A 26,626-nucleotide genomic window follows, 5' to 3' on the forward strand; every position below is an offset into this window, starting at 1 on the left:
GATGTATTTTCCCAAGATTAGGCTATTCACCACGGAAAACTAGTGAAGAAAACCAATGAAAGGTAACTTTAATATTAAGCTGCTTGGAGAAGCGCTGGATCAAACGTGAGTTTTATCAGAGGCCGGAGTTGCCTGCTTATAATTCCAGGCTTTTCTAGGCAGCCTACCATTGCAATTATTAATGTGCTCTTCAGTACCATCATCGCTCAGCGATAATGCTTTTAATGTGCGCACAAAGTTTCACTTAGTCTGACACTCAGAAGTCTTAACTCTAGCTAATAACTGCCACCTCTCAGTAAGAATGAACAGAAAATACTCTTTGTTTTCATGGTGCTCCTATCTTTTACCATTAACTGTTACTTTTAAAAATAGATTAAATTTGCTTTTGCTGTATCACTACAATATATCCCAAATACAATTTTTTTTTGAGAGAGAGAGTAAGAGAAAGCAAGCGAACTTGTGTGAGTGTGCGCGGGCAGAGGGGGAGTGGGGAGGGGAGAGACAGAGACAGACGGAGACAGAGACAGAGAATGAATCTTAAGCAGGCTCCAAGCTTAGCACAAAGGCTGATGCAGAGCTCAATCCCAGGACCCTGGGATCATGACCTGAACCAAAATCAGGAATCACACGCTTAACTGATTGAGCCACCCAGGTTCCCCCCACGCACTATTTTTTTTTTTAATAGAATGATTAAGGGGCACCTGGGTGGCTCAACTGGTTAAGCACCTGACTTTGGTTCAGGTCATGATCTCATGGGTTTGAGTTTGAACCCCACATGGGGCTCTGTGCTGACAGCTCAGAGGTGGAGCCTGCTTCAGATTCTGTGTCTCCCTTTCTCTCCGCCCCTCTCCCCTGCTTACACTCTCTCTCTCAAAAATAAACATTCAAAAAAATTTAAGATAGAATGATTAAAAGATTTCCCTAACCACCTGCACAAGGAGATTCTATAACTAGCCTTGAAAATCCACCTCTATTTTAACAGCTGTGTCATTATCTGCCTGAACCCCATTAGATACTATTCAGTAGGTGCCTGACTTAGCCTAACTGCCCACAATATTCTAAGTAGACCAAACAAATAAATACAACTTTCAAAACAGCATATATGGATTTTGATTTTTTTTTAACTTGGAATTAATGAGTCAATAGTTATGGCCCTGAAATGACTTGGAAACTTGGCTTTTATCCCAAGAATGAAGAGATTTTTGAATTCTAAAACAGTTCTTGGTGGCATGTGTGATGTTCACCGATATGAAACTCAGCTGCATACAACGAAAGAGTAAAAAGCTAAGGCTTTAACACACACACACACACACACACACACACACACACACACACCAGGCATACATTTCTTCGTATGGTCAGAAGTGCAGCTGATTATAGCTGATTGTATTTGCCTAAATGTCCATCTGTTTCAAACAGTGGGTGGCTTGGGCCATGCTCTGAAAATAATTTCAATGACCCAGAGCTCATTCCCATGGCACAGCGCTTGGCTGATTTCCTCAGGGCACCAACTTTTGCTCAGTGCTCCCCCCACCCCCGCCCCCAACTTGGCTTCCAGTCCATCCACTCGTTCTTGACCATATGCCTTCTGTTTATTTTCCCAGCCCTACTTGGTCCTGTTCCCTCTCACCCTGACCTTAGCGCTCCCAAGAGCCAAGTCATTGCCAGTCAGGTCCCAAGCACTTCCCCTCCCCCACATAACCCCAGGTCAACCTTTTGAGACATGGGTGTTGCACCCACCATGGTGGACAATCATGCTCAGTTATTAATCCATCATGCATAAAATTAGGTGCATGAGGTACAGCAAAAGAGTATGTGATGAACATGCCAACACCAGGCAAAGTTGTTGTGTGGCAGGTCAACTGTTATTTGGTATTGTCCATCTCCCCCTTCCGGATTCTGAGCTACGGTGTGCTTTTGGTAGTGCTGACTCCTCCTCAGGTACTTAGTACATTCAGCTGTCTGCTTTCTCTAAACCTTCCCATTACCAAAAAACAAATGAGAGATGAATGAGAGATGATAGGGTCAAGGATAAGCCTTCAAGGCCTTAAGCAAAGAAAGCGGTCTCTCCTAGCACTTGGCACCTGCATCTCATGCTTCGGGTTCAGCTCAAATCTACCTCCTCAGCAAGCCCCCCTGCACATCCTCTGCAGGGGCCTCCTCCAGATATTCCACATCACACTGTTCTTCTCTTTGAGCTACTAACACAGTCTGTCATGATCTCATCTGTTTGTTGTCTGTCCACCAACGCCTGCCCCCACAATGTAAGCTCTATGAAGGCAGATCGTCTACAGAATGTATTTTATTTACTACTGTTATCTTCTTTGTCTAAAGTTGGTACAAAGTGGGGGCACAACAAAAAGTAAATACCCAATGAATGTATGTGTGGGAGAGTTTCGTTGGGAGGGGACGTTCACAGGGTGCCTGGAATCATACCTTGTAAGGCAAGGTATGTGCAAGAGTTAGGAGGGAATACATTAGGGTTGAGCCGATTCAAGGCCTCATTCTTCTAGATTCAAAAAAGAATCATGCAGAGCAGTGCCATTTTTCAGGTCTCCAACACGGACATGAAAAGTTCAGTCGCTGTAGTGCAGCTTCATCGAGAGCACTGATCTAGGAATCGGGAGCACTGGCTTCTAGGAGCCAGATTTGTAGACTTGGGACACATGTGTCTCATCTCTTCAGCTGTCTTTTTCTTCACTGGCGTAGGTAACACATTTTCTCATTTCATCTGCACAGCAGTACTGTGGGATAGCTATGGCTCTCATGCCATCAGGTAGGAAAAAACATGGACTCTGGTTTAGTGACCTGTCCACTCACGCTGAGTCACAGTACAGGGATTTGGAGCTGGGGCTGTTTCTAGGATTCTTGGTTTTCTCAACAAAGCCCCTTTCTACTCTGTTATGTCATTAGAGTAAGTAGGAAGAAAAAAGAACTCCAAATGGGACACAATTGTGCTCTTCAATAAAACCATTTTTGCTTCTTATAGCTCTACCGAGACCTCATTGTACATTTTCACTTTAACCAAATGAGTTTTACTGAAGAAGAGCCCAAAATGTAGAGATTTGGGTGACTACTTAGTTTACTGCTGGGAACGATTTTTGGCTCAAAAACCTGTCAGCTGTAACATATAAATATGCTATGCCAATATTTTAGGAATCACCATAGTTTACATTTCTGATTACTACTGATCTAGGATTCAAGTACCTCAAAATTTTTTTGTATTAGTTTAATCAAAAAGGATAGATAGGCACCTGGGTGGCTCAGTCGGTTAAGCGTCCGACTTCGGCTCAGGGCAGATCTCACGTTCGTGGGTTCGAGCCCTGCGTCAGGCTCTGTGCTGACTGCTAGCTCAGAGCCTGAAGCCTGCTTCTGGTTCTGTGTCTCCTTCTCTCTCTGCCCCTCCCCCCTCATGCTCTGTCTCTCTCTGTATCAAAAATAAATAAAACATTAGAAAAAAATTTTTAAAAAAAGGATAGAGATCAGGTACACATTACTGCTTATAATTTTTTTCAACCCTAATAAAAGACATTAGTGTCTGACTACATGTTTAGAGAAATCTATTTGAAAAAATACATCTCTTGGTATTTCACTCTTAGAAGCTTATCCAAAGTTCTTTATTGTGGTAAAATCCACTTTTAAACTCATGAGAACTTGGGGAGCCTGGGTGGCTCAGTCGGTTGTGTGTCTGACTTCAGCTTAGGTCATAATCTCACAGTTCGTGGGTTCGAGCCCCATGTTGGACTCTGTGCTGACAGCTCAGAGCCTGGAGCCTGTCTTCGGATTCTGTGTCTCCCTCTCTCTCTGACCCTCCCCTGCTCATGCTGTCTCTCTCAAAAATAAATAAAACATAAAAAAATAAACTCATGAGAACATTTTGAAATGGAAATGGAAAGTGAAACACCATAAAATTAAGCCTAAAAGGATGAGGGATGTGCATGCCAGTGTTAAAATATATGCTGGTAAATCTGACTTCAAAGTGGCCAATGTACATCCATCCCCCTTCAGCCCTGTTAATGTTGTTTAGTCTTAATTCTTCTCATAGTAGACTCTGACACAGAACCAAAATGGCCAATTGGGGTAACATTATACTTCAAGTATAACATTAAACTTCATGAATATTACATAAATGAGACAAGGTACTGATGAACTTCTACAACAAACCCACACCCCGCCCTGGAGAATATTCTGTGAATTACATACAAGATGGCCACATATTAGAAGAACAGGAAACATAAATTTCAGTTATTTAAGCTAAGATTTGTAATGTTCAGCCAAATGGGTGTTTCAATAGGGGAATGCTATCAAAACCAGGCACACTCTTTTGTCATCAGTTCACCAGGCCATCGTTCCAAAACTTCCTTTCCCAGGTAAAAGGATTCAGACTGTTCAGAGAATGGATTTCTTCCTATCTTCCTGAATCCTACCCTAGAATCACAGTTCATCCTTCTCTCCTGTCCCTGATTACTCTTGTTTGGGCAACAAGATAGCAATCCTATCTTCCACAATACTGGAGTAGAAGAGGTATTTGTTATTTTGTTTTGCATTTGTTTTTTTAATGTTTATTTTTGAAAGAGAGAGGGATGGGGGGAGGGGGAGAGAGAGAGAGAGAGAGAGAGAGGGAGGGAGGGAGGGAGGAATGAGCAGAAGAAAGGCAAAGAGAGAGAGGGAGACACACAATCGGAAGCAGGCTCTAGGCTCTGAGCTGTCATCACAGAGCCCAATGTGAGGCCCCAACTCATGAACTGTGAGATCATGACCTGAGCTGAAGTCAGGCACTCAACTGACTGAGCCACTCAGGCACCACTTGTTTTGCTTTTAAATCAATAAACTCATTTACCATTTACTTACTGTAATGAAGAGACCTAACAGACTTTTGTTTTTATCAGATGTACCCAACAAAAATCAGTTTATACACACACCATACAACACCTCTTCTCTTCACTCTCCTTTCTACTGCTTTCTTACAGGTGGAAAGTTAAAACGTTTTGTGCCACAGTGTGTTAAGACTATAATTCTCAAGACAAGTGCAGATACTGAGCATATGAGTCAAGAGTGGATAAAACTTGTGCCATGTCCAAGCTGAACCAGGTACAGCAACAACAGAAGCAGATACATGGTAAAACCCTTGGGTCTGGGAAAGAATGGAAGCATAGAAATTTCTTGAATTGAAGTTTCCTTTCCTTTTTTTTTTTTAAGGTTTATTTTTGAGAGAGAGAGAGCACAAGCAGGGGAGGCACAGAAAAAGGGGGACAAGGATCTGAAGCGGGCTCCATGCTGGCAGCACAGAGCCCAACGTGGGCTTGAACTCAAAACCTACGAGTTTATGACCTCAGCGAGATTACGAAGTCAGATGCTCAACAGACTGAGCCACCCAGGTATCTCTGAGGCCTCCTTTTCTGATTCGCATTTCTATTGTATGAGGATTTACAGGAGCAAATGACAAAATTTAATATACTGTTGTCATTTAACAAATGTGGGGGATCATGGTCTCTACTGGGTTCAGAATGTTTTGTTAAACTTGAGAAAACTAAAGACTGAAAAAAAACCAAGTGATTCATGAGTATTCAGCACTAATTAAGGGAAAGCAAATTACTTAAGAGAAGCCCTTATGAACTTTTGACTAAATAACGAGAGCTGTTACTATAGACAAAGTCTGAAGAATAAGAAGAATTGGTGGAGGAAATCGTGCTAGAATAGATATTATGTGTTAGGAGTTACCTAGTATTTGAGCCGGTATGAACGAACGAAATTTGGTAAAGTGCATCCCCATTCTGTCCCCATGCCTAGTTGTTTAGTTTCTAGGTTTAGTTTCTAGAATTAATTTGTCTTAGAGACTTTAAAACATTTAAGAAATAAATTCGAATTCAACAACTGAGCATACCTTTTGTTTGTTTTTGACTCCCCAGACTTAAACACCTGATATTACACTGGTTGACCCAAGGTCTTCAAGACCTAGTTTACATTATTTCAGTTTTGGCTATTGGCAGTATACTAAATATAATAAACCTAATACTATAAAATACTGACTCTATACATATTTATGTGTGTACATATGCTACAAAAGAGTCTTATTTTAAGATTAAGAGTTTTTGTTTGATTAGGCAAAGTAAAGAAACTCATAGTGGGAGGTTAGTAAAAAAAGAAAAAACCAAACAAAAACATTTTCCCCCCCAAATTTGAGAGAGAGGGAGACAGCACAAGCAGGAGAGAAGCAGAGAGACAGAGGGGGAGAGAATGCCAACCAGGCTTTGAGCTGTTAGCACAGAGCCTGACACAAAGCTCCATCTCATGACTCATCAGCCATGAGATCAAGGGTCAGATGCTTAACTGACTGAGCCACTCAGGTATCCCCAAAAAACTCATTTTTTTAAAGGCAGATGTCAAAAGTGCTATTTTTAAAAATATTTTTATATTAAATCAGTATTTTTGCACTATGGAAAAAGTAGAAATAAAAGACATCTTTTACCTTTTATAGGAGTGTATGGGGTATGTGTATGAATTTTATATGCACGTATTAAAATGGTGTATATACATGCACATACACACACACACACACACACAAATATATATACATACAATGGGTTGAAGAGTGACCCTCCAGAATTCACATCCACTTGAAACCTTCATATATGATCTCATTAGGAAAGAGTCATGGCAGATGTATTTAGTTGGAAGTTATACTAGATTAGGGCCCTAAATTCACCAGTTTGTATCCTTAGAAGAAGGCCATGTGGAAACCAAAAGACACAGACACACAGGAAAGAAGGCCATGGGATAACAGAGACGGAGATTGGAGTGAGGTAGCTACAAGCTTTGGAGGGAGCACAGCTCTTCTAGCATCTTCATTTCAGACTTTCAGTCTTCTCAACTTTGAGGAAATAAATTTCAACCTACCCACTTTGTGGTAATATGTTAAAGCAGCCTTGGGAACCAATATGGCCCATATACACTTTTGTACTAATCAACTTGCTCCTTTTAACATACTGGGAACACTCTTCTGTCTTCATGTGTAATACGTGCACTACATTTCATTGTATAGGTGTACCACAATCTACTGGCTTCCAGAATTTTTATGGTAGCATGTTTAATTCCAAGAACTTCTAGTTTGGTCATTTCCTCTTTTTCAGTTAATTATTATTTCAAGACATCAGAACTGGAGGTCACTTAAATGCTGATAATGACCAAACCATTGTTGGCTCACATAAAGAGACAAGGACATTTTTTCATGTTCCAGAATTCTTCAGGTGATTTTTGGCAGACATTCAGCTGTTTGCTAGTAAGAGTCCTTTAAGCCGAATGGACATTACTGGTTCTGGGCTCCTGTGTTAACAGGAAAGGAAACAAGCAATCATCGTATTTAAAAAAAACAAAAGTCATGTCCTTGGCCATCATAAACTAAGGGAATCACAGGATGTCCTCTCTAATGGTATTTGGCTTCCTTTCACGGAACAACCTCAATTAAAGCAAAAAGAACACACTCAATTCTCAAGTGATATTTGAGTGGCTGTGACCTGCTCAGTCCCAACTAGAACACTGAAAATAATCATCTATAACCTAGATTGTAAGATTACTGCCATCATGGAAGCAGTAACTCATCTGAATCTGGCCTGAAGGTTTTGCAAGAAGATGAATAAATGACAGAGGAAATAAGTTAAACTCACAAAATGTACTCGTTGACCTAGGGCATTGGTGAAGTCAAAATTATATTTTATAATATTTTTGGATTTTGAAACATACATGGTTAAGAAAATTTGACTCTTAACTGCGAGGATTCTGGAAGCTAAGCATCCCACTCTCTCAAAAATCACAAAGTCCCTCAGCTGATTCTTTCAGGTAAACCAAAGACCTTACTGGACATTTGTTTCCCAGTTTCTCAATTCTACTTAAGGTAATTTCTTCTTGGGGGTTTAGAGAAGTCTGGAGTCAAACCAACAACAACGAAGATACCAGATTAGGAGAATGCATTGTGGAAGAGTTGGGGGATGTTTGCCTATGAATTAAAAGAGAAAAAAAAAAGAGGGCATCCAATGCTTAAATACCCTGGGCAGTTTTTTTTAAAGTGTGAACATTGTTCTCTTTGCAACCTTTAAAAAAGAAAACATTTCTACACACATATTCCTCAAACTCAGGAGTGTAAAAGTTGATCCAACATCAAGGGGACATTCAATACAAAGAAAGTATCTACGTAATCATTGGGTTCTTCGCCACAGAAAAAAACATCCGCCAGCTATCAAGATGCCAAAGAAAACCTACCTCTAAAATTTAACTCACTTATATGCAAGTTTTAAACTGGGTGTAGTTGTTTCCCACTTCCCCAAAAAGTAGAATGATACTGTTATCTTACCTTTTTAAAGTCTATTTTAATAGAGTCTGTTAATATATACTTACAGAGAGCCGGACCTAACTGCTAGAAAAAGCACTGTGACAAAGACCAGGTAGATCAACGCTTTTTTCTTGGGGAGTTTGTATGCAGGTGAAGAACACAAGACCTGTATCCGCTAAAATCTAATGGAAGACTATATTATAATATCTAGAATCCATTTTTTATAATCCTCTTAGTGACAAGAAGATAAAACACCTCATTTAAAAAAATAGGCAACTGATTTAAGCAGACACTTCACTGAAGATACACAATACACAAATAACCACATGGGAAGACGCTAATATCATTCATCTCCAGGAAAATGTGTATTAAAATCTCCATGAGCCTACCCCTACACATCTGTTAAGGATTGCCAAAATTTACAAGACGGATAACACCAAGCGTTGCCCAAGAGGTGAAGCAAATGGAACTCTGGTGCACTGCTAGCAGGAATGGCATGGCCACTCTGGACATTTGCAGTTTCTGAAGGTGGACTTTGACTCAATCATTTCCCTCCCAGGTATTTACCCCAGAGAGATGAAAACACATATTCCCATAAAGACTTGTACATGACAATTCATACAAGACTTATCCGTAATTGCTAAGAACTGGAAATAACCCAAATGTTCATCAACTGGTGAATGAGAAAATACGGGGTAGCCATAAAATGGATTGCTACTCAGCAGCCAAGAGTGACGACCTGCTGATAAACCCAATCTGGATGAATTTCAAACTTTTGCTGAGTATTAGAAGTCAGACCCTACAGAGTACAATGTGCATGGTTCCACTGACATCAGATGTAACCTACTGGTTGGTGACATGTAAGCAATCACCAATATAGAGCAGTGATTGCCTGGGGCCATGGACAAAGGGTATCAGGCATCTTTTGAGAGTGACGGCTTCAAGGACAAATATGCTGCCCCACTGTACCATATACTTTAAATGGATGCAGTTTAGTGCATGTAAGTTAATTCTTCATAAAGTTGATAAGAGGGAAAAGGCTACTGTGTTTGGAGTTTTTCTCCAGATTCAATTTGGACTTTTAACTAACATCTGCTACATGCCAGGTATTGTACCAGGTACTGAGGCCACAAAGATCATAGATTATTATAGAGAAAGGGTGACAGAGTAGACTGGAACTCCCAATGACAATACTAGCTGACACTCCTATTCTGTTCTGTTCTATTCTATTCTATTCTATTCTTTGTGAGTGATGGACAGAACATGTATGCAAGCAGGGGAGAGGGGCAGAGGGAGTGAGAGAGACAGAATGTTACGGAGGCTCCACATTCAGCAGAGATGTGAGGCTCAATCCCACAACTCTGGGATCATGACCTGAGCTGAAATCAAGAGTCAGATGCTTGACACACTGAGCCAGCCAGTTTGCTCCTACTAGATGACATTTTAAGAGATGTTTACTTTGCACCAGTCACTGCTTGGTATATTTTATATTCCACAGTTCATTTAAATCCTCAGTAAGAACCCTGTGAGGTTGATGCTATTATTATTTCCATCTGCACAAGAGGACAATGAGGCTTAAGAGGCTAAAAAGTTTGCTCTAGATCATCTCGTTGGAAAAAGGTAGAGCTGGCACAGAGAGTGTCTCTCGCCAGAGCCCAAGCTTTGCTCACTACACCTCCCTGCTTCTCAAATAGAACCCGAGATTGTGAAAACCCCAACTGTTCTGAGGTGGACTAGGAATGGAGGTGCCGGATGGTGCAGGCCATCTGCGCAGTCCACTCCACGTTCTGAACTGGGGTGGAGACAGCAGTGACACAGTCATCACACAGGCTAGGAATATGTTTACTGTTATTCATGCTGACGCCTTTAAAGTCAACGTTATGACAATGCTATCTGCAGGTCAGAAATCCCAGGGAGAGAAAATCCTGGCTTCTCAAACACCAAACCCGCTTTTCAATTTACTGTGCACTGCTAGCCCCACTAGGGGATTTTGTCAAGACTTACAGGTCCCTGTTCCCTCTGCCATGAGTCCCCCTGCCTCACTGGCTGATGGCTCTCCTCTCTTTCTCCTCCCCTCCAGAGAACTAGTGTTGGAGGGGCAGATTCACTCTGCTCCCAGACACAGAAAGAGAGGGGTCAGAGAGCGAGGAGGGAGAGGCTGGCACACACGTCTGGGAAGCCCTCACGCTATACCCACCTAGCACCCCCTCTTCCCCACCCTCCTTTACTAGCAAGACATTCAGCCCACAAACTCCACAAGCTTTCTATTTCACGGTTATTGATGGTGAGCAGGTCCCTATAGCTGGAATAATGCACTCAGAGTTCCCCTTTTGTTTATTCCTAATTGGTCAGTCTCCATGGGGATTCACTCAGCCTCACCCAGACTGGTGGGTGAGGGGGCTGGACGAGCAGGAAGGTACTGTGAATGCAGATGGCCAGTTTCCTGCTGGCATGGCACTATCGCAGGGGTCACACTAAGGCCAGATATTGCTCAATAACTTCCAGAAGGTAGGAGGCTGGTCAAAGAGCTGGGGAGGCCAGACGACGGCAGCAGAGTGGTAAAAAAAAATGGCACCAACATGGTACCTCCAGCTTTAGGGCCCACATAGCATCTCACACACAGCAGGTGCTCAAACGAAGAGAAAACCAAAATTCCAAGGGGTATCGAGACAGAAATCTCCCAAAGGATTATTCTGTAGTGAGTACAATATTGCTGGAGCACGTAAGCAGGCCGGACACATCACAGATCAACAAAGGCAACGGCTCCAGAGTGGCCGGGAGAAAATGAAACAAAATCTGGACTACGGGTCGCTATATGCAGCCTCACGGGGCAGATGCTGGAGAAACACATTTCATTTCTGATCTGTGACCTTTCTGAATGTCAGAGTAGTACCTCCATTAGGCAATTCTTTAATATCATCCATGTGACTTCACAAAGTCTGTATTTTGAGATGCTTCCCTTCATATTTCAGCATGAAAACCTCATGATTTAAAGGAACACTAGTTAAGAAAATTATTTTAACGTTTACTTATTTTTGAGATAGAGACAGAGAGACAGAGCTTCAGTGGGGAGGGGCAGAGAGAGAAGGAGACACAGAACCTGAAGCAGGCTCCAGGCTCTGAGCTGTCAGCACAGAGCCCTATGCAGAGCTCAAACCCATGAACCGTTTAAAATCGTGACCTGAGCCAAAGTCAGACTCTGAAAACTAATTTGGTGCTATTAAAGTATTAAATGAACCACCACTGGTGAGGCAGTACATTTACAGAATTCCAATTGAAAAACAAAACGGCACACATGTACTTATCTGTGCAGTTACCACCATTATTAGTTTATCCCCTTTCAGTTTCTCTGTGCACATCAAGTAAATGGCAATAGACAGTCTCATTTTCCTTTCTGTATAAAAGTACACTATACTATTTTTAGCCAAGTGATGGTCAATGCAACTATCATAAAAATCTGGAGATCAAAAGAGATAAGCCGTTTACTCTTCTCATGTGACTGTCAGGATAAAGGAACTTCCCCACGCAGGTCCCTCGACATTGCTCAGACTTGTGCCTCATGGCTGTATTAAAACTTCTCCACAGAGGTCATGGTAAGGGACACACACACACACACAGTTTTTATTTACAATGCTCCATTTCTGAAAGCCTGTAAAAATTACAGGGTTGATAACTGCACTTCTGCTGGGTATTAGGACAATAATCATAAATATCGGAGTCAAGTGTGGGTCCCCCCCTTTTCTCAGATGCCTCCTGCCAAGTACTATGTGGCAGCCTGCTCTCCCTGACCCTAGGGGCTTTACGAGGAGGGGCTGTGCAGTATTTGTCTCTGCCCAGCAGTACAGTGGAGAAGAAGTCAGTAAGGTTACAGAAAGAATGGATTCTTAAGCATCTATAGGAATTTGGACTAAAATCCCAATTACTGGGTAAAATCCAGAAGTGGAAATTTTAAAAGCTAATTAGCAACAACTTGAAAACATGTTTTGGTATTTCAAAGTGACAAAAGGAAATAGATGTGGTGGGAGGTGGAGCCCAGTTTGGAAGCTTCACTTTCTCCTGATGTGTGGACCACCAAATGCAAATGCTGCAAGTAATCATGGGATTGGGGGTTCTTAGATAAAGGGATACTGTTATTTATTATCAAAGCGACACTGAGCATGGGAAAACATCCCTGAAATGCTCAGGCCTCTGGCAATTTTGACAAGTTACCTCTCAGGGGTTTGCTAGGATAGGATGACACTCAATAAAAAATTAATGTCTTTAAAGCAAAGCAAAACAAAAACAAACACCACTTCTGGGATCAGAGAAAGCTAACAAAGAGCACTGGAAGAGAAATTTCAGGCTTATGCAACAACCAACAACACGGACCATCAACCCTAGAGCCAATTCTCTATGATAGATGACAAGTTATATAGACTACCAGTGCACACTATACATTAAAATTTTTTTTAACATTTTAATTCATTTTTTGAGAAGACTAAGCATGAGCAGGGGAGAGGCAGAGAGAGGGAGGCACAGAATCCAAAGCAGGCTCCAGGCTCTGAGCTGTCTGCACAGACGCCAACATGGGGCTTGAACCCACAAACCGTACAATCATGACCTGAGCTGAAGTTGGCCTCTTACCCAACTGAGCCATGCAGGCACCCCCTCAGCACACTGTACATTTTTAACTAACTTTTCTCTCTCAAATCTCTTGCCCTTTTCCTCTCTGTTCCAAGTCATGACCAAAATCAGATTCCTCTGGCATACTCTACCTCTTGAACCAAGTCATGTCTAGAAATAACAAAGACTGAACTCTAGCCATATTTTCCTTAGTGGATAAACTATACAAAGTACCCATCACTGAAAGAAGCCATAGCAGTTTGACTATCCTATGTATATATTACCATCTTCTCGCTTTTAGAAACAAACAAAAAAAATCATGCCTAAAGAATAGAGTGAAATTCTAATTAGCCATGGCAGACCCGATACAAGTTTTTTTTTTAAGTAACCTACTAAGAAATTATTTCTTAGTGGCCTATAAAAACTGTTTAATCTTTATCCCACTATTTTCATTAAAATAAGTGATCACTCTTTGGGGATGCATTTAACAAAAACATCTTGGAGAAATTTCTTGATTCATATTGTAGGTTGAAAGGTGGGTAATTTCAGTTTTTGCCTGTGAATTATACATTTCCATTTTGAAAGAATTTTCCCAGGAAAATACAAGTTCTAAAGGCCGAAAATACTGAGATAAACCATCAGAAGTTTGAAATGAACTAAGCAGCAAGATTCCTATGATACTGATGGGGTGTGTGTGGAAGGTTCTAGGAAAGAGGGCCACTGGAATAGCACATAAGATGCCAGGGAGCAGGACACATCCAATTTAGCATCACAGAGCCTGACACTGAATAGCAGTCTATGAAGTCAGGAAGAATAAAACTATTCTAACTATATATACTCTAGCATATTTCATTGTGAAGAAAGATGCTTTTCACAAGAGAGGAACAAATTGACTTTTTTTTTGAAGTGAAATGTACACAATTCAAAAGTAAACAAATCTCCTCAATCCAGGTTAAAAGCTCAGACTGTTCTAGAACCTGCCATCACGGGGATCACCTTCTAGCCATACAAGGCACTGGCTCTGGAGCCATATGGAGTGCTCCAGGGAGCTTCATCTGAGAATGTCTGTACATTTACTGGCCTTAAGGGACTCAGAAGGATCCTTCACAGTGAAGGATCACATACCCTTGCTTCTGAGTTTGGGAGGATTAGAACAGTGCCCACTCCATACACTAGCCACCTCTTAAAGCTCTACAGCTAACTATGAACTGGGCTTCTACAAATGCAGAAGTCACTGTCCGAGCTAACTGCCAGTCCTGTTAAGGGACAAAGCTGCGTTGACTGCTTCTACTCCGGGAAAGAGGACTCTAGTCAGGAACATATACCTAGATCTCTAGGGCAGGGCTCAAGATTTCGCTCAGGGCAAATTGAGTATTCTCTAGCAAGTCTGGCCCTCTAGGGTGGATCACTGGAGGAATCCCCGTTTCCTTCCAATTCCCATTTCAAAACAGGAATGCTGTTTTCCCATTAGCCCTCAATTTTCAAGTTCTGACTACCCTGCCTTTCCATTCCTCTGCCTTAATCTTCAACTACTGCCCAACATGCACACCTTGCCAGGCCAATGAAAATTCTGATTCTAAAGCCTATACTCCTGTCATCAAAATTTTTGGTCTTCTCCAGTGTTTTTTAGTTTCCTAGAGCACAATGGCTTTGAGGGGATCTTTTTCTACTTTGAGTCCTTGTAGACGGAGGCAATGCAAACGACTTCTGCTATTAGATCAAGCCAAATATTCACAGCAAGGTAAATCTGTTATACAAGGAGTTGCTTAGACATCGGACTTTGCTCCAACTCAAGATCCTTCAGGGGCATCTAGCTCAGACCTTGGGCCAGAGAACACTCTCAGAAATTTGTCGAACTGTCTAAACCATATGGAATATTTACATTAGTCCCAATATTTCCTCCTCCATTCATCTAAGGCATTATTCATCGAAGCTTCAAGAAGTCCTGTCAATACAGAAAAGATACCGCATATGGAAATCAACCTCCTCAATTCAGAGGACCACCTCAAGCCACTCTTGTGCTAGGATATAGTGGCCTGTAAAGAGATACAACCAGTGAAAACCACTGCTGAATATGGGTGAGCATCTTAACACAGGTGCCCAGAAGACCAACCCCCTAACAGAAGTTCTGACAACTCTGAAGCAAAACTTAACATTAGGCACCTAATAAGCACCAAGTAATCCTCTGATTTTCACAAATGTGAAGAAAAACATTAAGGACAAAAACCATGCTTTCTGAAAAGTTCCTATGACAAGTAAACCCAGATGATACTATTACGTGCCTAAGAGACCAGCAAAGCTAGACGTTTGCTGTCTGCAGCTGCTGTTGTGGGGAGTAAGGGGCGGACATCTACATTCTGGTCCGAGCAAGCCGTGTTACGACAGCCTCTATGAAACGGAACATGCCTTCACAACTCTCTTATACACACGCGATGTTTTTTATTTTTCTTAAGAGTTCATTTTTCAAAAGTGGCAATGTTGGGTGGGAAAGCCAAGGTCTTAGGCTTAAATTTTAAGATTTGCCTTTCTTTACAGTCCATTTCCTGGGGCCAAGTCTTTTTTTTTTTTTTTTTTTTTTTTAAGCATTCAGAAACATATGCTACTGTAGCTTCATGTTCAAACACCCTTGTGGAAATAGTCCCCCGGACTTATACGTTCATTCTTAAAAGACTGGAGTATGCAAACAAAGATGCAGTGGGCAGAGGGCCAGTTAATAAATTTCATTTCCTACTAGCATCTGGATGAAACAGAGCTACAGGGAGTAGCTTCTCCAGGGAGAGCCAGAGCAGAACTCATTCGCTCTGTGAATTAAGCAGTGTCACCTCAGATGGCCCACACCACATTTATTTTTTAAGCAGCTCTTAAAATATATGGATTTCTAGTGCTCATAAATGCAGTGAGGAAGCTGGGTCCAAGGCAATCACACGGTAGTGAACATGAATGGTGGAAATATCCGCACAGCCCTGCTGAGCCATTTTTGCACTGGCTCCTTTCAACTGGAATTACTAATGAGAATAATTTCCGAAAGGTAACTTGCTCTTCCTATCAAAGTGCACACGGGTTTCAATAATGGTGTACCACCCTCTCGAGTCCAGGCTATAAAAATGGGTTTGTTTTACACAAAGAGATACCTGGGATGAAGATAATTTGGGTCATGAACCATATTTGACCCTTATCTATAAACAATCTAGGGCAAAAGTCATGAGAATAATGTCTTTTGCTGGGAAGACAGACCATGTGCCCACTCCATGGTGCTGGAAAGAAGTTTTGTTTCCTAGGTGTCCTCTCCTCCTCTCACCTATGCTAGCTCTTGTGCTAGAGCTCCTGGAAGATTCCTTTTCAGTACTAGTCGCATTCGTCTCGTATTTAAATAGATCTTTTAAGAAAGTCTTTGTCTTAACTGGTCAAAGCTAATGAGCAAATACAGAAAATAAAGCCAAAGGTAAGGGAACTGCTGGTGAAGAAGTCAGCAAAGGAGCCAGGAAAAGAACTCCCTCTGATCAATCCCAGGGCTCTCGCCTTACCCAGGCATTCGATGGGACTCAAACAGAACTCTTCGGCCCATATAATTTTGGAGGGCTATCATGAACCCACCACCAAAGTAGGCTTTATTTGGTTAAATTTCTCTACTTGGGCTTTCACAGTACCTTCCAAGTCTCCTTAGCAATTACATGGCAATATTATTCCAGCCTCAGGATGCCAAAGTAATTATGGAACACTTCCTGGATAGAAAAATGTCTCACATTTTTCCTTCCCCTATACCCCTCCAAAAAAATATATGGTAGTTATACTACATCGGCCATCCACTTCGAAAGGAAAGCAGACCAAAGAAAATATAAGGTGCATCTGTCTTAGCGGACACCTTTTGTATAATTTAATACCAATGCCACTTTGGAGGATTCCTTCTTCATTTAACCTATGACATCTCTCACTATGGTGTCCAATAATCCTATTATATAAAATACAAATGCAATAATGCTCTTACTGACTTCAGAATTTGTCCAGTCAGATCTTCTTTAAACTCAGTTTTGTTTTTCATAGAATTTCAGGTACCATTACAGGGACTCAAACTGTGAATAATTTAGGACATGGAAATAACTTAGATTGAATTTAAAAGGTAAATAAGATTTTATTTTATAGCAACAGTTTGTCACCTAAAGGTAGCATTTAGACTTTCTGCCAAGTAATTTTCCATTGCCATTTCAAGTTTGTTTATATGAGTAATAAAACCCAACTAGGCAACTTCCTTTGGCGTATGTGGTAAAATTCGAACTCTGTCTTACAAGCAGCTGCTACTTATATGGTAGAAATCAAATCATTTAAGAAACGAGCGCTTCAAATGCACTACCTGTAAGAATGGTTTTAAGAAGTGAGGTTTAAAAGCAACTCAGGGTTTGGGTTTTTGTTTTTCAATTCTATTTTAGGCTTTGGAATGTGTACAGGGAAAGGTGGATGAGTAAGGGAAAGCAGGGACCCAATGTTCCATTCACAAGGATCTCCAAAAGGAGACAGTCTCAGAAGTCGTGGACCAATTTTGGTTTATATAAAGAGAATAACAAGTCCTTGGAGTCTGTAAGGATGCCATGTCAACCTATTAGCTGGAACCATAAGGCATGAGATTCTGGTGACCTCATGGGCACAGCCAAAATTAACTCCAAGTATTTATATAACTGCCAGAGATGACAGGGCAAAGGTTGCTTATAAAAAAAATATTTTTTGAGTCACCAAATAGGGTTTCTTTGGTCAAAGAGAGAGGAAGTGGGGTACTCTTAGTCCTATTTTGTAATTATGTCATATTTATACACACCACTGAATATACTACCCACAATACCATCTGAACAAACGTTTAGATGAAGGCATTAAAAAAAAAAAAGAGTTATTTCCTGTTGCTTCCTAGCTGAGAGGATGCGCTTTAGAGGTATATGTGCTTTGCCTCAAAGCAAAAGCATTGTTAGCTGTTATCAAGGTAACATTTAAAAATAACTACCCTAGTACAAAAGAACTTCAGAGGAAATATGAGGGAAGCTATCAGTCTCTCCCCTCAAGTCTGGCCTTGAGCTGCATTAGACTCTAGCTGCATTCTCCATTACATTGTTATCCTATCAAACAATGCAAACAATTTTAATGAGCTTATCTACTGGAACATACTGCCAGATATGCTAATGTAAAAATGATGCCAACCGTACAGTCCGACTCATTAATCAAAAAGCTCCCAATACAATGACCAAGATCAGTCCCATCCTCAAATCAGACCTCAGCAAAGCAGCAGGCATTACCTTCCTACTGTTTAAACAAGGGCGGGCTCCCCTGCCCATGCGGAGGCTATTAAACTCCTAAGAAAATGCATAACGGCCCCCAGGTTTTCCTCAGGTCCTTTGCAGTCCAGTCTCTAATAAACCACGGGTTCTATGGAGAAGATTCTGGTGAACGTCTGACACGGTGACCTCTGCTGTCAATCCTTGCACCAATCAGCGAGCAGAATTCTTACAAAGCTCCATCAATCTGGTGGTTTAACATCACAGACTGCAGCTTAATCTAGAGGATTCCATCTTTCCTGCACACACACCAGGGCAAGCGCAAACATTTTTCTCGCCATCCTCCCGTTCTCTGCCTTCAGGCACAGCCTGACCCAATGGTTCCTTTCAAATCTAAAGGAAAGGAGGAAACGAAGGGCTACAGCCTGTCTCCCTTCGGAGCAGGGAAGAAATCGCTTGCGTTTTTACCAATGTGGAAGGAAGGCGATGTAAGGAGACAGGCGGCAAACCTATTCACAAAACGCTCTCCATCTGCAATCATGAAGCCTCAGTGCACGGCTAACATGACACATGGAAACAGCAAACGATCACAGGCACCCTCGTGAACGCACGCCTGCAGCCCGGTCCGGGCGCAGTGTCCGCTCCATTATATAACGGGCCGGATTTCCGCGCGCCCCCGCCGCGCTCCCCCGCCTGGGGCCGCTCCCGGTGCCAGCCCCATTACCTGTAGGAACGCTCCCCGCGCACTGTGTGCTTCCGGAAAGGAATGATGGTCCCGTTATCCTGGATGATGTCGTTGTTGTTCTCGCCATTTGGGGACAGGGTTTGGGTCGGACCAGGCATTGGCGCACTCCCGAGGTAGGGAACAAACCGCTGCGGGCTGGCTGGTGAGGAAGGTGGCTGCGTCTCGTCTTCCCGCTCGCCTGCTCCTCGCAGACCTCGCCTGCCGCCTGCTCGCTGGCCGCCTTCTCTCAGCTCGGCTCCCGCCCCGCCCTCCTGCGTCCCGCCCTCCCGGCTGCTGACGTCAAAGCGCCGGCAGCAGCACCGAGTCACGTGGCCGGGCCTGTCTCCATAGCAACCCGCTAACTCATCACCTCGCCTCAATTCGCACTGGGCCGAGGCGTGACCATGCCAGCAGCTCTAGGCAGGCACCGGGCAGGCCTACATCTGGCATGTAAAACCCCAGGCCACCCCTAGCCCCCCTCGCAGACTCGCCGCGTCTGAAAACCAGCTCTTCCTCTAACCATTTCCTTTCTGACCCGTGCTCCAACTGCAGCTGTGTACACAAAAGAAGGATTTAGGCGGAGGGGTGTGGGAGACCCTTTAACTCCTTCAACACCAAGTTCTTAAAGCATTCAAATTAAGCTCTGGTTGGTTTCAAAAAAAAATATATATATATATACATATATATATATATATACACACACACACATATATATATGTATGTATATATATGTATACACATATATATGTAGAAAGATCTGGTGGCCTGCTCCTAGAAAATGTTTACCTTTCCAGCTTCCTCCTCCATTCTCGCAACAGCAGCAACCTCCTTCCCAAAAGAAGCCCCAAAGCTGAAAACCTAAGAGAATGCTATTTTTTCTTCTCATCAATGTAGCCTTTCTTTTAGTAATGTAAAGATTAAAGACTACAAATTTAGAGATTTTCTACACAAAAGGATTCTCAAAAGAGGGTTTAAAAGAATAGCCACCATTTTAGAACGATAGTTACCCAAGACCCCCACCCCTAATTCAAGTTCTTAAACTGCCTCTTGATACCAATAATTAACTGTCATTTATTTTATTTTCATTTGAATTAATCACGTCAACAATTTAGTATTTGGAAGCTCTCAACATTCTAGTTGTTCCATATCATTGCAATGCAGTTTTCAAATACACTCGCTATGAGACAAATACTATTATCATCACCCCTATTTTAAAATGACTAACCTAGTGAGATTAAGTAACTTGCTCAAGGTCACAGAGCTAGGAAAAGGTGAACTGGAACATCAAAATGACATGCTTTTATCAATGTGATTGGACAGTACTGATCTATATTTAATGTGAGCTCATAAATATAGATCAAGGTAACAATCAAGTACTTTATGTACATTCGCAACATGACCACTGTGAACAGAGCTGTGAGCAGAATTGCTAGTACTAGGCAAAGTCGATGGATTCGATTATAAACTCTCAACAGACCCCTGATGCATCCATTGCTCTCCTTCAGAGAAGTGAGGAGAGTTTAAAGGATTCTCTGCTTATCAAAAGTGGTTTCTGAGCTTTTGTGGGGTAAGAAGGAAAGAACCGGGGTATAAAAGAACATTAGTGTATGTAGCAGAAGGTACTTAGGCTATCTGGCTCATCCTTTCACATCATTGTACGGTTCATCAGCTTTATCATTTTGTGGTATAGACTTTAAAAAAAAAAACCCCACAACTTTGTCATTCCTGACAATTCTCCAGTATATCTCCCTGGTAATAAGTTATTTCTGGCACCAAGCTTCTAGAATTAGAATCAAATAGTTCACAACCCAGATGGTAATGATAATCTCAAACAAGCGTTTTTTGTTTTCTTTTTTTTTTTTTCTATTTTATATTCTTCTTTGGGGCTATGTTTTAGAAATTTTTGGTTTCTGCTTTTCCAGTGAACTCCCAGTATACAAGTGGTTTTTTTAATCCATTTCTCTGTTAACATGAGATTTCCCCCCCTCATCCAGTAAAGATCTACTTCTTACCTAAGCCTTGCGAGGTACACAGACAAACATACCTAAGTACAAGCTTCACACTGTAGACTGAGCCAAAGAGACTTGAGAGTGTAGTCATTGCTACAACGATCCACAGTTCCTCTTACTATTTCTGTTACTGGCCCCACGGTTGTCAATTTCCTTACAGATTTGTTCCATTTCACCAAAGCTTCCCCTTTTTGGGGGGATAGTCTGAAGGTTAAAAGCACAGTCTACAAATCAAATATTTAATGTTTTTAGAGTACATCCTTTCATTCTGGGTTCTTTAGTACAGCCTATTTCTCCATGATCCTATATTTAAGTAACTATTGGTGTTACCATGGGGACTAGATTTGTCAGAATTTGAATGGATAGCTCACTGACTGTCCCAATTTATTTTGTGGAAATTATAGTCCCACTGTTTCTATGCTGCTTATGAAGGCGAGTACTATGGCCAAGAATTTGGCTTGATGGTCTGAAAGGGAGCAGTGGTGAGTCAGGTGAAGGAGGTATCTAAGAGTCCTTGTAAATCTTCTTCTAAGACTGCTCTGAGCCATGATTCTATAAAGGGACCCAGAGAGCTCCAGAGACCTGTGATTACCTTCTGAGACACTGGGGTAACCAGGGTAATAATTTGAAAATACTAAACAGATGTGTTTTCATTTCTTTCCCCATAAATCAAGTAGCCTGGCAGCCATTCTCCTGTTTAGCCTTAGGGGAAAGGAAAGGGCAAATTCCACTTTGGAAAGGAGGATGTGGGATACAGGGAAAGTGTAAAAAAGGCAGAAAGGGAAAAGAAGAGTCTACCCCTTCCAAACCCTATTGAGTATAAGGAGGAGCAGATGAAAGGAGGAAAAAGCACATCCCCAAAGGGAGATGTTACAGAGGTTTGATTTTGTTCTCAGCCTTAGGGACTTACTTTGACCTCCTTTCCCATTTGAGACTCTGACAAATAACCACCTCAAGGGGCATCTCCCCAACACTTCCTCCCCCAAGCAGGATACAGTCCCAGCACAATCAAGTCTAAAATCAGTGGCTTGGTATGGCTAGGCAGAAGGGCCAGGGAGAGGGAAGAACATCTACAAAACTGAACAATCACCCAAGAGATGGAGCTGTTCAAAGACAATCTAAATCCAAGAGGTTAGAATTCTGTGAATTGGCAAGTTTAGATCCATTTGTTTTCCTACCTCTCACCAGGGTAAGGACTACCACATAGATAAAATAACTATACAAAAGCATTTATGAACATCTGATTGTGGATTAAGGTTTTGTCTTATGCACATAGGTGTTTCTAAAATAAAATATATGCAGACCACTGTCTTACATCTCCAACTGCCCCATGGAGAAATGGCACCTCTCATCAAACATCAGGATTAAAATTGGGCCTCTGGAGCCAGGCAGATCTGGTTCCCCTGCTTGGTTTCACTACCTGCTGGCTCTGTGACGGGAACAAGTTACTTTGAATCTTTAAGATTTAGTTTCTTCACTCTCCTCACCTAGAAAGTAGGACTAATAATGCTGCTTTCATATGGTTGCTGTGAAGATTAAGTTACCAAATATATTTAAGGCAGTTAACAGTATCTGGCATATAACAAATGCTCTTTAGTGGTAAATGTTATTTTAAAATAACATGTAAGGGGGTGCCTGGGTGGCTGAGTCAGTTAAGTGTCCGACTTCCGCTCAGGTCATCATCTTATAGTTCTTAAGTTTGAGCCTGGCATGGGGCTCTGTGCTGACAGCTCAGAGCCTACAGCCTGCTTCATATTCTCTGTCTCCCTCTCCCTCTCTCTCTGCCCCTCCTCCACTCATCGCTCTCTCAAAAATAAACATGAAAAAAGAATAATATGTGAGGCATATTCTTGTGTAATAGAAGCTGATACAATAGGGAAGTCCTAGGCTTGTCCTTGAGGAACTCACAGGGTTGTAATGACCAAGACAAAAATACCAACAATTATGATACAACATAATGCTGTAATGATGGTACCATATAGGGGGACCTAAACCCATAGAAGATGAGCACCTAATTTAGAATGGAAATTAGGAAGTAGGTCTGAAAAGTTTCCCCAAGGAACTATCGCCTAAGCCTAGGATGATTATAACAATTATAACTTTTTCTGTTCACTTCCTACATGTAAGATAGAATATAAAATCCTTTAGGGTAGGAGCTCCAACTCTTGTTCACTGCTATCTCTGCAGCTCCTAGAATGGAGCCTGGCAGGTAGAAGGCACTAAATGAATACCTAATTCATTCAGTTATTCAATATCTGATTTGATTCTCACAAAAACCCTAATGACAAAATTGAGGCAAAAAGAGAAAAAGCCACTTATCCAGTATTGGGTCTCAGGGTTTCCTGGCCCCAGAGTTCATACACTTATCCATGAGGCTGTAATTGCATTAAAACAGAAGAGTAGTGTAGTGGGAAGATATAGGATTTCTCAGGCAGATACTCTTAGGTACAGAGGTAGGAAAAGGAGTGAGGTCTCTGGGAAACAGCAATTTGTTTAGTGTGCACCAAGAGCAAAGTACACAGCAGCAAAAGATAGAGCAAGGACCAGGTATAGTAAGGTGCAATGGCCCAGTGAAGGAGCTTTACCTTAATTCTGAAGGTGTTTTAGAAGCATGAAGTACTGTAGAAAAAGAAATTAATGGTACAATTTGCGGATCGCAAAGGTCTGATGCTGGTTGTAGTGTGGAGAATACTGGAGAAGGCTAACATGAGTCAGACAGCAATAAAGACCTCAACTAAACCAGTGGCCTAGGGGCTGTAGAAGAAAGCACAGGTCTGAGCTCTTCAGAGGGTATAATTGTTAGGATTTTCCAACTAACTGGGTGTGGGCACCATCACTGATGGAGGTTAAGGGTGGTTAGTGAAGGAGAAAGACACTTCAAATGAACTCTAAGTTTATGGCTTAGGTGACCAAACAGATAATGGGATCATTTATCAAGTTAGGAAATAACAGATTGAATTGCCCTTCTGGGCCATCAACGTATTTGTATATAAAGAAGTACCTCTAGGACACTGAGTGATAAGAATGAGTGGTTACTGGGTTTCACACATAGTGGGTGTTCATTAAATATTTGTTGAATAAAGGAACATACAGGTCCTTGAATTTATTTGGTATGCTTGACTTGGAGATACATAGGATTTGGAGGAAATTATCTCACAGATGACCATTGAAGCTGTGGGTATTGGTGCCCTCGGAGCAAAAGAGAAGGTTTGGCATGGAAGTCTTTAAAAGCCCAGGAATAAAAGAGAAGCCTGTAAAGAAAGACAGAATAAAGGAACATACAGGTCCTTGAATTTATTTGGTATGCTTGACTTGGAGATACATAGGATTTGGAGGAAATTATCTCACAGATGACCATTGAAGCTGTGGGTATTGGTGCCCTCGGAGCAAAAGAGAAGGTTTGGCATGGAAGTCTTTAAAAGCCCAGGAATAAAAGAGAAGCCTGTAAAGAAAGACAGGGAGATTTTGCTTGGTGGGGCATATCAAAGAGAAATGGTCTCACTGTGCCCAGAGGGGAAACTAATTTCAAAAAGAAATCTCTCAGGACAAATGTCACAAAGTTTAAATCATATAAGAGCAGAGAAGGGTTTATTGGATTTGAGGTATTCTCAAAAGGTATTTTTAAGAAGTTGTACTTCAGATCAGACCCATGAATGATTACTGAAGGAAATAAATAAATAATCAAGTATGGAGAACTGTAATTCTCTGCAAAATCACTAATATTCTGACTAAACCAAGATATTCAAAGAAGGAGGAAACAGTAAATCAAGGTTCATACGTAGTATTGGCAACTAACTGGAATCAACAAGTATTTGGACTAAAAAGTTTCCAGCAATATTGGAGGGGCTAGTATGTTCATTAATGAGCACCTGTTAGGCACCAAATGAACTGACCAATTCTTCCTGTGAGCCCCCATGCTAGTGGGGTCATGATCCACATCCCAACAACATGATAAAACATATTTAAAATGCGTGTTTAGAGAACAGGATTACTAAGTCAGACCCAGAGGACACAGAGCCATGAGAGTAACAAGCAAAAAAAGGAAACCATCGGATATCTCAAACACAGACCCACCCAAGGAAGATCAAACTGGGCACCAACACAGATTTTAATTTTCAGAGTTCCCAGGGTATAGCACAATCACGTTTCTCTGGAGACTTCAGCCAGCCAGCACCGCCAAAATCCTGGTCTACTTCTCTAACGAGTGAACTTCTTCTAGGACAGGAATTTTATACTATCTTGGATTTGAGAAATCAAGAAGACTATCCATAGAGGATCTGAAATCATCAGCCAGGAATGGATGTGAATCCTGATTCCATCCCAGAAGCCCTTGCTCATCACAAATGCCTCTTCCAGGTAAAAACATGTTCACTGAAGCTGATAATCGCTGCTGTCAAAGGCATTCACAGCTGTCACACCACTTTAGTTGGGGGGCTTCCTTAGATTGTCATCACCTCTGAATGAAGACAGATTTCACTTAGTGGTCACACTGCTGCCCTGGGACAATTTCTCCCAGGTGTATGTCCTAGGACATTTTCCAGTAGAGAATGGCAGGGACAAGCTATCAATCAATAGCTTAAAAATACGCTCCACATCCAAAATAATAGCAGTGGCCTATACAATGGGCTAGCCACTGGTGCTGGTCCTGAAATTGCATTGGTGTCATAGAAATGTATTTGGGATTGGTTTTTGCTCACTATTTTTAAGCCCAAGGCATTGAAGATTTTTATTAGTTCTTTCTTTAGATGTGATGAGAATTTTATGATATGTAGATGCCTCCTGATTTTTAGGAATAGCCTTTTACTTAAAATTGGTGAAGAAGGTTTTCCCCCACATGAAGCCCCCTTTAAAGACAACTTAAAAGGAATGCTCATTCATGACTGACTTTTGAGATTATTTGTTCTTACAGATTACTTATCAGCCACATGTATAGCTATTGTGATATATTCATAGAGAATTTTGCAAATGTCCTCCCTATCTGCTGGTAAAATAGCAAGGTTTTCATAATGTCAAAACACAGAACATGCCATTGCCTATGATGTCTTGTGTGTTGCAATTTTCTGATTTGCATTCCCTTGGATTTCCTCAAGCTTGGACATAACTTTGTGGAATAATTCATAGAACATGATGGGAATGCAATTTAAAAACACTCAGAGCATTATGATTTCTGTAATCATTCAATCAAATCTGTGCAATGTGAGGTTTCAGTCTATTAAATAAAACTGTGCTTTTGAATTATACCAGCTGGCTAAATTTAAGAGCCTTAAGTATGTTTTCCATAAAAATACAATGTGATAAATGTTATAATTGAAAAATGTATTAAGTATCCCAGAAATATAAAAAATAAAGTAACCATGCCTGGGGAAAAAGGTAAAGCTTCGCCCAAGGCAGTGATATTTTTATCAGGGCTCATTCATTCAACAAATATTTACAGAGCACCTACTATGTGCCAGAAACAATTCTAGGTATTGAAAATACAGAAATTAACAAAAATAGACAAAACTCTCTGCTCTCACGGAACTTACACTTGAGTGAGTGTGTATGTTATGGGGCTGAGGAGATGGTCAGAAGAGAGGAGTTCAGAGAGAGAACAGAGGGACCAGAATGTACAGGGCTTTGAATGGACATTGTAAAGAATTCCACTTAAAACCAAAGTTAGAAACTATTTATTTGCACTGCCTTAGCAGCCTCTGTTGGCACAGATGTGGAA

General features: G+C 41.4%; 1 protein-coding gene across 3 annotated transcripts in view; it reads right to left on the reverse strand.

Annotated features, from left to right (window-relative positions):
• Positions 1 to 26,626, reverse strand: part of MAPRE2 (microtubule associated protein RP/EB family member 2) — a 153,712-nt gene that overhangs the window by 73,624 nt on the left and 53,462 nt on the right. Inside the window, exon 1 of one of the 3 annotated variants that reach the window (XM_029922061.1) lies at positions 18,908 to 19,165. The exons of the other annotated variants lie outside the window; for them this stretch is intronic. Coding sequence (XP_029777921.1) covers positions 18,908 to 19,026 — 119 coding nt within the window. The 5' untranslated portion in view covers positions 19,027 to 19,165. Of the gene's footprint in view, positions 1 to 18,907; positions 19,166 to 26,626 lie in introns of those variants that run through there. 3 annotated transcript variants of the gene reach the window in all.

Source organism: Suricata suricatta, chromosome 14 (assembly GCF_006229205.1).
Source record: "Suricata suricatta isolate VVHF042 chromosome 14, meerkat_22Aug2017_6uvM2_HiC, whole genome shotgun sequence".
NCBI lineage: Eukaryota > Metazoa > Chordata > Mammalia > Carnivora > Herpestidae > Suricata > Suricata suricatta.